Source organism: Lepisosteus oculatus, chromosome 5 (genome assembly GCF_040954835.1).
Source record: "Lepisosteus oculatus isolate fLepOcu1 chromosome 5, fLepOcu1.hap2, whole genome shotgun sequence".
NCBI classification, from domain to species: domain Eukaryota; kingdom Metazoa; phylum Chordata; class Actinopteri; order Semionotiformes; family Lepisosteidae; genus Lepisosteus; species Lepisosteus oculatus.
This window is the reverse complement of record NC_090700.1, coordinates 39501850-39515222: the sequence shown is the minus strand read 5'-3', so window position 1 is coordinate 39515222 and position 13373 is coordinate 39501850. Positions and strand designations below refer to the sequence as shown.

The 13373-nt window shown below is 49.8% G+C and overlaps 1 protein-coding gene across 6 annotated transcripts in view; it reads right to left on the bottom strand.

The window, feature by feature from the left end:
- Positions 1–13373, bottom strand: part of srgap2 (SLIT-ROBO Rho GTPase activating protein 2) — a 98417-nt gene that overhangs the window by 5370 nt on the left and 79674 nt on the right. For 4 of the 6 annotated variants that reach the window (XM_069190381.1, XM_069190382.1, XM_069190385.1 and 1 more), the window contains 10 exons: positions 12935–12965; positions 11068–11128; positions 10264–10341; positions 9484–9618; positions 8359–8464; positions 6563–6787; positions 3037–3116; positions 2587–2767; positions 929–1084; positions 512–830 (listed from right to left, as the gene is read on the bottom strand). In XM_069190381.1, the coding sequence (XP_069046482.1) occupies positions 512–830; positions 929–1084; positions 2587–2767; positions 3037–3116; positions 6563–6787; positions 8359–8464; positions 9484–9618; positions 10264–10341; positions 11068–11128; positions 12935–12965 (1372 nt within the window). The remainder of the gene's footprint in view (positions 1–511; positions 831–928; positions 1085–2586; positions 2768–3036; positions 3117–6562; positions 6788–8358; positions 8465–9483; positions 9619–10263; positions 10342–11067; positions 11129–12934; positions 12966–13373) is intronic. The other 2 variants (XM_069190383.1, XM_069190386.1) reach the window with 2 other exon arrangements.

Sequence of the window (13373 nt, the reverse complement as noted above, 5' to 3'; positions counted from 1 at the left end):
GATGCCAGCTAACTATTGGGTTTCAGAGAATTACAAATCAAGGGGCTGAGCAGCGTGAGGCCCAGCACCAGGCAGTCTGAAAAGCCCTAGTGCAGCATAAATTATCTGTCTTCTCAGGCTACTGTCTGGGCAGAACGAAAGGTCATGGTCTCGCTTGCTGAAAAGGGCACAGTCACCACTCTGTGGCACTGGCTGTAACCTGTGCACCGATAGCATCCGCGGACCACGAGCTCAAGCCAAGGGTTTGGACAAGAGGGGTATCAGTCCGGTCCTGGTAGCTGTGCTTTTCACAGCCGCATGCGATGAACCACAGGAACACACGAAGCCTGCTCCTTTTCATTTATTACATTCCAAGCTGTTTTAGATGGAAAACCACTCGTTATTTCTGGAGTTTGGTCGGACGTATCCGATTCCAAACCTACACACAGAACAACAGAGCCTGCTTCTCGCCAAGCAGCACACAGCCGAGCAGGAGGAGCTTTGACCGAACCAGTAAATCGGGGATGCACACCTGGGAGCTGTGCTCTACCTGCGCAATGACTTCGGGGTCCAGGGGCCGGTGGTTGCTGAAGCTCTTAGAGCGCCCTGCGGTGGCGGCCTTGCGGAACTGCGGGCTCTCCACCTTGCTCTTCAGGGAGGAGTGGCGGGTGATGGAGTTGAGCACACTGTGCGCGCTCACGGGCCTCTTGTCCGGCCCCTCTTTGGGCAAGCTGCCAGCGGGCATGGAGGTGGCCCGGATTCCGGCTGTGGCCCCTGGGGATCCCTCGGCCAGCCCCTCAGTCGTCCGAAAAGACCTCCGGATGCCCCCTGCCTCTGGCCGCTGCCTCAACCTAATGAGAGAACAGGGGAGAAGATGAGACACTCCAGAGGACCTGTGAATGCATTAGGAAAGGAAAGGGATGGCTTCAGCACTCTCCGCGTCTCGTACTTGTTGAGGTTGGCCAGGTAGATATCCGCCACGTGGCCTCCTGTGGGCGAGCTCACACTGCCCCTGGTGGACACCTTCTCCTCCGGCGGCGGCGGCACCTCCGACGCCACCTCCAGCTCGGCCTTGGGGCTCGACCGCTCGGTGAACCCGTCCTCCCTGTGGCACAGAGACAGAGCGGAGCACAGCGGGAGAGCCACGGTGAGTCAAGACACCCAGGCGGGACAGTGACCTCGCTGGTGGCCTGGGGCAGCCCTGCCTTTTGTAAATCACCCCCGATATGGCTCCCCAGCTTTAACTCCTGCCAAGGGTGGTGTGGAGCAGGCGAGAGAGACAGCACTAATTCCTGATTTACACAGAGTTTTACTTCAACGGCCCTTTAAAACGTCCCCTAATTTTACACTAGCCTTGCTGTCAGTAAATCCCGTGTGAAAAGCAGCCACTCTGACAACTAAGCACAGTCCCCACACAGTCCTGGTCAGCAGCGAGCTTGTATTTTTTCTGAACAAAGCTATCTACAGTATCAAGCAGAGAAAAAAAAGAAGAGCACGACCTTTTTTCACTTTCCTCGAGACAGGACACAGCCAGTTTTGAAAAGCCTAAACCTTTCCCAAAAAAAAAGAATGCATATTTGCCTTATCGTAATGGCAAAGACTTTGAAAAGATGAACCCAATAACAGAAGATTGCAGATGGACATGTTTTGGTCGTCTGGAATCTGACCGACTGATTTGTCTGTGCTGTATTTTCGCGTGTCAGTGGAACACGAGCAAATTAATAACATAAAAAACAGCCGTATAAAAAAACATCACGCAGAGCTAACAGTATAGTGTCACACCTTAATGCTAAGGAGGATACATGCTTTGAACTGAACGTTTTCAAATGTTTCCAGAGGCCGACAATGAAGCAAATCCAAAAGGTGTAGATAAATATCCCTTGCTGTGAAAAGTCAGCCAGTGTACTTTCCTGCAACACAAGCTCTTTCTACCTCTACACACGCAGACAGGAAAAAAAGAGGAGAGAGGCCTTGTGTGTCCTGGAGAGGGCAGTGTGGAGTAGAGGTTAGTGCTCCAGACCCATCACCAGAGGCTCATGGGTTTAAGCCCAGATACAGACGATGTATCTGGTAGGGAAGTATCCTGGAGATAGCACTCCACTCAGCTCCGGGGGATAAACGGAAGCTGGCGTGGTCTGGGTTCGAGGCTGTGATGGACAAACAAGGGGTGGGGGGTTTGATTGGACAACCACAAGCCTGTGCAATTGTTGAGTTATCTTTAACTCCTCAATTGTCACAAGACATGGCAGGCAAGCAGCACGAACCCCCAGGAGGACCAGGAGGCTGCTGGAGAAAGCACGAGCAGGAGGAAGGTCTTGCACAGGTCTTGAGGACCAGGCTGATTGGTTTCGGGCAGGAGGGCTGAGTGGTGGTCATTCCCCGAGATCAAGATTGATGGGGTCAAACGGCTGCTCTCCCTCCCACATCTATAAACACTGAGGTGTTAAAGAGAGCCCTAGAGAGCGCCCTGGGCTGTGGGTCTCACTGGGCCTGTTGCTGGACTACTGCATCCGATCCAGAGTGCCGCCTTGTACTGTCAGCCTTCTTATCCCTATGGAGACGGGGACTACGTTCCAGGCCCAGTGGGCTCCGACAGGCTCAACTCACATGTCCTGGACCACGATGTACTGGTGAGGGACCAGCCCGTCCACGCCATTGTGCCGCCCCTCCCACCAGTCATTGGAGGCGCGCTGGTACAGCAGCAGAGACGCCCCCTTCTTGAAGGACAGCTCCCGGGCTGTGCGCCCCGAGTAGTCGAACTTGGCAATGGCCTCGATGGGCTCTGACTCTGAAACCGACAAGCACCCCAGGTTAGAAAGGGACCCCCGACTTCACCGCTGCCGCCATGCAAGGAGAAGAAACAACGGCGCAGGGCGAGAGCGGAGGAGCAGTCCAGAAGGAAGTTTGCGCACGCAAGGAAAGGACCCGTCCTGGCCTGTGGGGTCTTATTGCTAGTCGTGCCTCAGTGTTTCGCGGTGGAAGACGGCGCTGGCGCGAGAGTGCGACGCGGCCCGTTAGCAGCCCTTGGCTCCCTGCTGCAGCTCGGCCCCCACTCACCATCTTCGCTGTTGTGCTTCTCGGAGACCGTGTCCGGCACGGAATCGTCTGCCGTGGGCGGCTCGCTGTGGGGGCTGTCACTGCAAAACACAACGAGAGCCCAGGTTCAGGACGGGGGGCGGCGCCCAGGTGCGAGCCCTTTGCGACGCCGGGAACGACTGAAACCCTTTCTTCACGCGCACTTCCTGACGGCTCTGACCAGCTGTGCAAGACCGGTGTTCAAAACCTCCTTATTTACCAGAAGATCCGTTTCTCTCTTTCCCCGAATCTCCTTGCAGACGCACTCTCGAGAGCTGTACAATCAGGTGACGTTTCCTATCGGATTGGAATTTTTGCCTAGAACGTCAACAAGTGCCACTAAGTCGTGGTTCTAAGAACAAAAACAGGCTGTTGCTGTCAGCGTACAGGAAGATGTACAAGTGTCAGGTAATTCTGCCTCATATTTTCCAATTAGGTCCAGTAATAAGACTTACAGTACTGGTCAGAAAAGTAGGATGCTGGGAGATATATGATCATGCAAATTCTTCAAAACAACCTAGGAAATGTGAAATTTGTTTGGTTACAACAATATCCAGGGATTTACTGGCTTTTCTCAGTCAGATACTGTGTGTGGTACACATAGCAAGGGGAGAGCTGTTTCTGGACCTGCGGCCATTGCTGCACATACAGTATGCATTGCTGTTCAAGGGAGTGTTAAGGGAAATGGCCACCACAGAGCCAGGGGACACTGGAGCATTAGGCATGGCTGCCCCAATTTTTATTCTGGGCTCGGTACCGTTCAGGCAAGGTTGGGGAAGCTGTGCAGAGCAGTCTCCAGAAAACAATGCCCAGTTCTTCATCCTCTCCAGGCGCTTTTAAAGTGAGCTAAACCGTGTTAAATTTGTCAGATTCATAAAACTGTCCGCCCTGTCCGCTCTTCACAGTTAGGATCCCCACTGTTTAAGCTCAGACAGGAGGCAGAGGCTCTGCGTGTCGGTGCACATCGCCCCAAATCCCTTATGAGCAGAGAAGCATCACCGTCTGCATACTTTCACAGGGATTCCAGACAGACATCAGATGCCAAACTTATGCTCAAATCAGGATCACACCTTCCTCATTGATTGGCTAATTTCCTTTTAAACCGTTCCGTTCCAGAGATTTCGACTCTTCACAATTCTCCTGGAATCCGTCTCCCAGATTTCCTTCCGTCTGGACACTCTCTCACCTGCTGGGCCTGCTCTCACAAGCTCTTCCCTTTGTTCTCCTTGGCCTCATGTTGCTGCTCTCTCTCCCTCCTGTCCGAAGAGGCTCCACAGCCCAGACGTGCTGTTTTTTCGTCCTTCTGCGTTCCAGCATGGAATTAACCTCTACGAGTGCCACGAAACGCTGACTGACAAGAGGACCAGTCTCTTAGTGGAATACAGCTTTACTTCCTGTGCTGGACTACTGCAGCGTGTGTTGCATCAGGAAAAATAAGTGTTCGCACTGAACACCTGAACCTGAAGGGATTTTGTCACCTGTAAGAGCTTGAAAACATTTTCTTTGCCAAAGTAAGAGCAGCCGCTTTGCGGGGAAGTAAACTCCTCTTGTGTAATGGAGAAACTGACCTTTGAGGTGTTTTTTGCATGCAAGAAGAACACTGAGTTGGAAACAACTTGTTGTTGTTTAACCAGGCGGGACAGATGGGTCGACTGGCCTCCTCTCGTCGGCAGCCTTATGTTCTTACGTCTTCTTTGAAGAGAAGCAGAACAACGCAGGGGGGGAAGACATGAAAGAGCTTCACTGAGGCCCTCCCCCGAATCCTCTTCCGTGAGCTCACACGACCTGTGCAGCGCTGGCCTCCGAGCCTGAACCCCTGCAGGGTGTTGATGTGGAAAACTGAGCTGCCGGCGCCTCCACAGGGGTGCTCCTGCTGTGAAGCCCAGCTCCTCTCTCTCTCGTTCCCAGAGCCCCTCGTCCGCCAGAGGAAGGCAACTCTGCAATCCTCCTTCCTCTTCCTCCCCTGTCCTCTCTGAGCAGCCCCCCCGGGACAGTTGTTTCTGGGAGTCGGCAGGTTCGGAGAGGGCAGCACGAACACCATCAGGGAGCCCTCTGATCTCCGCCTTACCAGACTGCTCTAAGAGCATTTAAAGGCGAGTCAGAATTAAGAAAGCAAATCCGACTGTTATTGTTTTTTTGACAGTTCATGCGTGTTGACAACCTTTAATTGTTCGTCAAAGTAAAACAGAAATCTGGCAAACGTAACGGTGGATGTGCAGGCAGAAATCCTAACATCCTTCAGCTGAAGCACCCTTAATTTAACTAATAATTGTTAAAAGAGAATTGTCCATCATATCATTCTTCAATCTCATGCTTACAAGTGGTGGTTTAGCTATTCTAGTGAATTAAAGCATTAGTGACACAGGGTACACTAATACTTCCCAGAAACGACTCAGGTGTTTCCATTCTAAGCGGATTTCAATGTCTACGACTGAAAATCATTAATCTTGGTTGGACGAAATGTCCTTTTCTGAAATGGCAGGGATTTTTGTAATTTACACTGAATGAACAAGTTACACAGCAGCAGACTAGCAGATAATGTTTTATCCTCAGGAAGAATGAAAGGCACATTTTAAGAAACTGAGTTTCTTCTTGTTTTTCTCTCCCTCTTTCCTTCTTCTTTCACCTCCCTATATGGACCTTAACGGTGGGGAGGGTTAAAAGCTCAGAAAAATCTCTAATACAAAACACGTCTTTAAACATGCCAGTTTAGGAAATACTGTACAGAAAACTCAGCTTGGAAGCTTTTCAAAAATCCCCTCTGCTCTCTAGAGCCTCCCTTCTCAGTCTCCACCCCGCGGCTCGGAAGTTGCAATCAAAACCCAGCAAGATATGATCACGGTCACAAGGAAAATACTCGAGCTCAGAAAAGACACTTTCATACAGGAATCCTGAATGGCCAGAATATAGTCATTCCCCTAACTGTCACAATCTCTGGGGAGTTATTCAGTTGCTGAATACAGTCCAGACTGTTGTAAAACCAAACGGTGTCATTTAAACCCTACCTGCTTTAGTTCAAACCCTGCTGTGACCCTCTTCACACACGGATCTCATCTCAGATTTACAACACTAGGGTGACCTCACTGTGGGGAAGGTTAAAGAACCTGTCAGCTTCGACCTATTTTTGAACATCCCTGGCAGTTTCCTGCGGTCTATTAACCCAGAAGTCCCAGTCCAAGAAGCCAAGGATTCCTCCCTACCACCTGATAAAAGATGCCCTAGATGCATTTACAGAAGACTCCGGGCACAGCTGGCCTCATGACAGCTAGTCAGCTATGTTATTACAGAATGCCTGCACCACAGAACCACCCGGGACATACTGTATTAAACTGTGCTCATCAAACCCTGCTCGCTCCCAGTGAGCAAGCGTGCCGGGGCTGCAAGCTCCCTGCCGGCTCCAGGCAACCCTCCCATCGGACTCAGTTGCTGTGGAGTGGTCACGGTGCCCGCAGCGCTGCCCGCATTGCAGAAATAAGGACCCCACCCCAGATGCGATAACCCCACTGACCAGTACTCCTCGGCGGCGCCCCCTCGGTCATACAGAGGCCCCTCCAACTCGCGGGGTCCAGGGAAGATGCCCTCGTGGTGGCTGATGATGGTCTTGATCAGCTCGTTGACGTGCGCCTGGCAGGAGACCTGGTCATGCCCATCGGGCACCGACATCAGCGTGGGGCCGAAGCAGATGGCCAGGTTGTAGGGGTCCATCATGTTGTCCTCGCTGTACTGAGACAGGCTGAACGTGTACAGACACAGAACGCCATGTCAATGCTTTTAAACCACCAGGAAACGTATGTACACACTTCACTGCTCTGCAGGCCAGCACGACTTACACCTCAATATCCTTCAATATGGATGACAAATAACACCTGAACATGTACACATCTGTCTGCAGCTGTTTACTTCAATGTCAGCACCAAGTACATTATCTTCCGTTAGCAAGTTCACTGGTGCTCCTTCTCTTGCATTCTACAACCTCCTACTGCACATGAAAAAAGCTGTGATCGGCAATATTCTAGACACACAAAGCGTGCCAATACTTAATGTCAACAGATGCATGCGTATTTATATAGGCTTCACGAGTATTTATTTTAAAACTATAATGCACGATTCCTGTATTTCTATCAGGTGCTTTTTACTTTAAACAACCTGGCCTGTAATGTCAGAGCTGTATTATGCATCAGAACTAAGAAACAATCCAGTCTGGATTCCAGGGAGATAGAACACTCTCCATCACAGCTGGTTTATTTTACAGCAGCAACCGCCCTGCTTTTCTCTCTGCCTCTGTCTGTGGCCGTGCTGGCCAGACTGTCCTGGGAGCACTGACCCCCTCTTGAGATACCCCCGCTTTGTCCTCCGTCAGGTCACACAGGAAACCTGAGATCAGAGAGGAAGGGTGTGTGTGCGTGGTGGTGAGGGCTGTGGTGGGGGAATCACTGTACTGCTCCTGTTGAGCCAAATCATTAAATTAAAGAAGAATTTATGCGCCCGTCCTGGACAGTAACAAGTCAGGCTTCTAATTACCCCGGTCTGCTCATCTGGATTTCATTTGGACTGTTTTACTGCCACAGATGTGTGGTTCTTCCTTACGATTTTCACTGCCATTTCTTGGGATTCCCCAGGTCTGGACAAAACAGGGGATTCGAGTCTCCAGCACCCTGTCCTAGCACCCAGGACCGACCCGCTACGCGTGACGGGTCTGCATCCTGTTGATACCAGCTGTACAACAGGCCGCTACTCTGAAAGACTGCTGGCTGGCGCAGAGAACTCGTCCCCTGCTCAGGACCAGAGCCTCCAGAGCTTGGAGAGCGCTCGCTTGATCGGATTTTAGAAAATGACCTGCGACACGTTTGTGACAAAATGGGTTTTATGATTCTGCAAGAACACGGAATGATGAGCAGAAGCAAAAAAAAGGCTTCATGCTTGTAAAAATAATAATCATTAAAAAATCATAAAAATAATAATAATAAAAAAATACTGAAGTCAAGAGTGCGCCAGGCAGACTAAAAGGAATGGCAGCAGGGTGAAACTGTGGTTTAACGTGGTAGACACAATGTTTCAACACAGGCCTTCACAGGTGAGCAAGCTGGGGAATGAGCAGGACATGCTACAGTAGCGTGACAGAGCGCTCAATGGGTCATTACAGCGGAAGGCTACAATGTGACACCAATCCAGCTTCTGTGACCTTGAACATACAGTAACTGAGTAGCCACAGTGTAGCCAGCTGTTCCTGCTACAGGCCCAGGTCTGTCCAGGGCACGGCCACAATGAGCCGCCGGTCCCGGCTGGCGAACACGGCGCACTCACTGGTTGAGGAAGGCGAACAGGTATCTCATGACGACCAGTGTGGAGGTGGGAAGGGACAGCAGGACTTTGCGGATGTGCACAGCTCTGTCCTGGGGGTTTTCCAGAGCTAGAAAAGAGCGCAAGGGAGGAAAACACAAAAGAAAGCAACAAAATTAGTCACTTTCCACTCTCGTGCAGTGGAGTGCTTCAGACTGACGAAACTTAAAAGATGAAGTCATCACCAGTTTATGACAGGTTTATGCAGCTCTCCAGCAGTAGTTCATTCACACTGTATTGTTCTCTCCCTAGCCTCCATTCATAGCTTCCTGAATTGTAAATGACTACCAATATAAGAATGTAAGCTTGCAAATGAAAGCAGGCCATTAGACTGACTATCAGACTCAGCAACAAAGTGAACTGCGGCCCCACTGTCAGCTGAACAACAAGGTGAACTGCGGCCCCACTGTCAGCTGAACAGCAAGGTGAACTGCGGCCCCACTGTCAGCTGAACAGCAAGGTGAACTGCGGCCCCACTGTCAGCTGAACAGCAAGGTGAACTGCGGCCCCACTGTCACTGAACAGCAAGGTGAACTGCGGCCCCACTGTCACTGAACAGCAAGGTGAACTGCGGCCCCACTGTCACTGAACAGCAAGGTGAACTGCGGCCCCACTGTCACTGAACAGCAAGGTGAACTGCGGCCCCACTGTCACTGAACAGCAAGGTGAACTGCGGCCCCACTGTCACTGAACAGCAAGGTGAACTGCGGCCCCACTGTCACTGAACAGCAAGGTGAACTGCGGCCCCACTGTCACTGAACAGCAAGGTGAACTGCGGCCCCACTGTCACTGAACAGCAAGGTGAACTGCCTGCTCCCTGCGGCAGGACAGCTCTCTAAGCAAAGAGGCACCTCCTGCTTTGTCTTGAAGACTCCCGAGTTTAACTCCACTTGGGAGTCAGGCCCATTGTATATACTGTGGGCTGACTCCAGGGTCTCCACAGACTGGTTCATTCCAAGGGCTCTCTTTTGCACTGTAGCAGCAATATCCTGCCTTGTCCAGGAAGGGGCGGTGCAGAAACAAGAACAAAACGAAACAAAAAGCAGGGCTGCACGGGACGTGCTAATAATAAAAGGCCCATATGCTTACAAACACAGGAAATGAGGTCGTGGAAGACTTCCTTCGGGAAGAGGGTGTTCTCCAGGCCTCTGAAGTAGAGCTTCAGCACGCCGGCAATGGAGTCCAGGTCATGGTCATTCTGGTCTCCGGCCAGCGGATCCTCTCCTGCGGTGACAAGCAGACAGCCAGACTGTTCAGCGGCTCACTCTCTGTGATCTGAGCAGCCTGTCGTATAATTACAGGCTGCTGCTTTTATAACCACCCTTCTGTTTTTGCCATACCCCTTGCAAATGAAAAGTCTTTAAAAGGCCCCGTGCTTTGTTAGGGGACGTTTCAGAATTTGTCTTCTCTGAGCCTAAAAACAACAATATTGATATGTTGCTTTTATTCTGTTATCGCAGTACCCTGCAGTTTACAGGCACTTCAGGTAGGCTTTAAGTAGTTAGTTCATCACGAAGAATAACACCTTTATTTATCAAAACATTGATGTTATTGAAAATTAATTACAGAATTAAGGTAAGCATATGTACTCCTTAAAAAATCTATTTCCAAATACACATTGTCACTTGATGTGGATCATGGCAAAAATGATTCACTCCGTTTACAAACCAATTACAAAGTTTAGAAAAGGTGGTCATTTGTTTGAACAAACAGATAAAATACCAGGTGTTTTATCAGAATTGTTACATATCAAAGAAGATGCACTGGTACTGGCCTGTCCTCTTTAATTCCACAGAACTACATAACAAGAGAGTGCCTGACAGCAGTTTTAAAAGAGCTTTATCATTTCAAGTGTGAAAAAAACCTCACCTCTTTCGAAGGCGTTCTTAATGTCGTTGACTTCCACCTGTGACCCCGAGACTCTGAAGATGCCTTCATGCTGCAGACCTGCGTGAGGACAGAACAAGAGAACACACGTGCTCTAGTACGCGTTCTGGAACATCGGCACAAGAACAGGAGTGCTCTAGTACACGTTCTGGAACATCAGCACAAGAGAACACACATGTTCTAGTACGCGTTCTGGAACATCGGCACAAGAGAACACACGTGCTCTAGTACGCTTTAGCATGCCCTCTGGAACATTAGGGCAACACCAACCCTGCTCTTCCTCCCTTCTTGTCCTTGAGAATGTGTACCCCCTCCCCACACGCAGCTCCCCTGCGGCGTCAGAGCCCCAGAGCCATGTGAGAGCAGAGCTGCTACCCTGGGGAGGCCGTGTTAGAGCACCTGTGCTCACACCCTGCTCCCAAGGAGAGCTTCATCTCCTATGCATTTGCAGATACAGCAGGCCACAAAACATCAAACCAAGGAGTACACTATTCGCCAGACTTCAGGCTGCGCTGCGTCTCCCAGAGCTGAGAACGTCCTGGCTGGACTTATCCCCCTCTTCCTCAGCAGTGCTCAGCCAACCGTGAAAACTGGTCACGGTCAGCTAGTGACTAGACTACAGAGAACAGGCTCTGTAGAGGTGCGCAATTTAAGGCTGAGCCACTTGGGAGACTCACAAATTTTTTTTGGGGGGGAAAGGAATAAACAGGGAGTCTCGCTTTTGATATGAGCATAACTCCTTTGGAACCCCCCCCCAGCCCCACCCACCAGGAGAGCCCCACCCACCGTGCTGACTGATGAACCGAATGCAGCTCTCCACCATGAGGGGGATGACCTGGCTGGAGTCCTGCAGAGGGGACAGACAGGAAGTGTGATGGGGAATAACGCACAAGAAAAATAAAACCAGGTACGGCCGAGATGTAAATGACCCAAGACATGTCTGCCGCGCGAGGTTAGCAGAGTCGAGCCACCTCTTCTGATGGTCTTAAGACAGAAAAATAGCCTGTGCTGAGGGATACAGAATTTGGATGCCAGATTTCAAAACCTCTTCCTGGTTACTCTTCCATGGCAACAGGCGCCGAGGGGAGAGCAGCAGAAGCCCACTGTTGCTAGGAGACCACTTCTCATCTATTTTGATGGAGACTGTTGGGAACAAGAGGATGCTTCTCCCAGGCATTTCGAGACGAGCACAGTTTTTATGAACCCCTCACATACTGATCCTGGCTGCCACCAACAAGGATAAGAGGGAATTGACTCAATTAGCCGAGGTCAGTAGCCAAGTGTCACACACGTTCTATACCTGGTACTTCACAATGCAGTTTATTTTCAAGCTCCCAGAATGAATTCATTTCATAATAATAACTGGTTATCAAAATGCATTAAACAGAACATTTTCATAAGAAAAACCTTTGCACTTTCATTTAATGACGTCTCAGAATGCTGAATGTAAGATTTCATAAGCTTCTCTTTTCCTGTTATATTATTCCAGATATACGTGATGGAGAAAAGCATTTGTTCAATTTTGATTTTCAAACAAGCTTAAAGCTGCGGACAATAGTTTCCACACACATACAGGGCAGAGAAGGGAGTCATGAGTGCAGAAGAACACCAGGGGGCAGTGTAGTACTCATGCCCTCCGAGCAGCAGAGCAGGACTGTGTGTGTGCTCATGAGTATGTCGTGATGGCATGAAGTATGTTACTGGTCAGCACTTCCCTGCAGCCTTCTTTTAGGAAAGGGAAGGATCTTCTAAAATTAAATCGATGACGGACGATGATTACAGGGTGAGAAAAAACCAAAGAAACTCGACAGCATCTCACCAGGGGGAAAACTGAGTGGAAACCAAGTCTGAGCAAACAACAGTTATTCTTAAATGCCCAAATTGCACTTGTCTCTGTCTGGCTGTCTGTTTGAAAAACCTGAGCTTTTCTTTTTAACAGGTTTGTCCTGGGCAACAGAACTAATTTTTCTCCCTTCAATCGCACTAATTGATTGATTGTCCATGGGGTGTCCGTCTGTAATTAATAAGATCATCGATCATCAGGAGCAAGAATGACTTCTTGAAGCATGCAGTGGGAAAACCCTACTATCCCAACACACCACTGTTAAATGTACTGTCACTATGCGCTAATGCAGAGAATCAATCATTCCAGTTGTCTCAGAACAGTGCAGGCAGCCTCAGAGATGACCTATGGGATGGCAGGAATTAAATATTTATGCCAAAGAAGCAGACAGCAGTGTGGAGCAGTGGTCAGTGTTCTGGACTCATAACAGGAAGGACGTGAGTTCGAATCCCAGGTGAGACACTACTGCCATGCCCTTGACCAAAGTACTAGTATAATCAGATTTAAATTTAAGCTGCATTGGCTAAAAGTGTAAGCCAAATACAGAAGTTAAAAAACAATAAATGTGAGCTATGCTAACCCTGGCCAAGAACAATTAAGTAAAATAAGCCCTGCTGCATTCTTAATTTTGTTTGCAAGGGTCTAGCACCACCCTAGACTGGTGGTCTCCTCTGTCGCCCCTGACGGGGACCTGAGAGGTGGACCTGTGCCCTGTCGGGTGGAGGAGAGTCCCCTGCATGCAGTGGATGTGGACTGGATCACACAACCAGACACGGAGGCACCGCCGTGCCAGCAGGAAGTGAAAATTACCTGCTTCCTCACTGTCGAGTTTCTCCTTCCGCTGCAAGAGTGAAAACAAGGCACTTGATTATTACACAACCTTTACTCCCAAGTGAAGCAATTCTGTGACACCCAGGCTGTCCTGAAACCATGTGCAGCCTGGAAAAGCCCCATCTGGATCCATCTTTCAGAATATGGTGGAAACACTGAAGTGAATAAAGAAGGAAACGTTTTCCATGCTCCCATTCCCTATCAGGAAACCTGCTTGTTCTGGTGTGGGTTGTGGAGAAAACTAGCACTAAGACATCAGGTAAAGGAGATACTCCAGACACTCTGCTGAAGTAGCAAAATGAACAATACCTGCCCTCAACAGTCTGAAACAGACATGACAACCATCTCTGCAATATTCTGTGTCACTAAAATTGCAACTGGACTCCGCTCCATTTCCCAGTGAACATCTTGTTTGTCC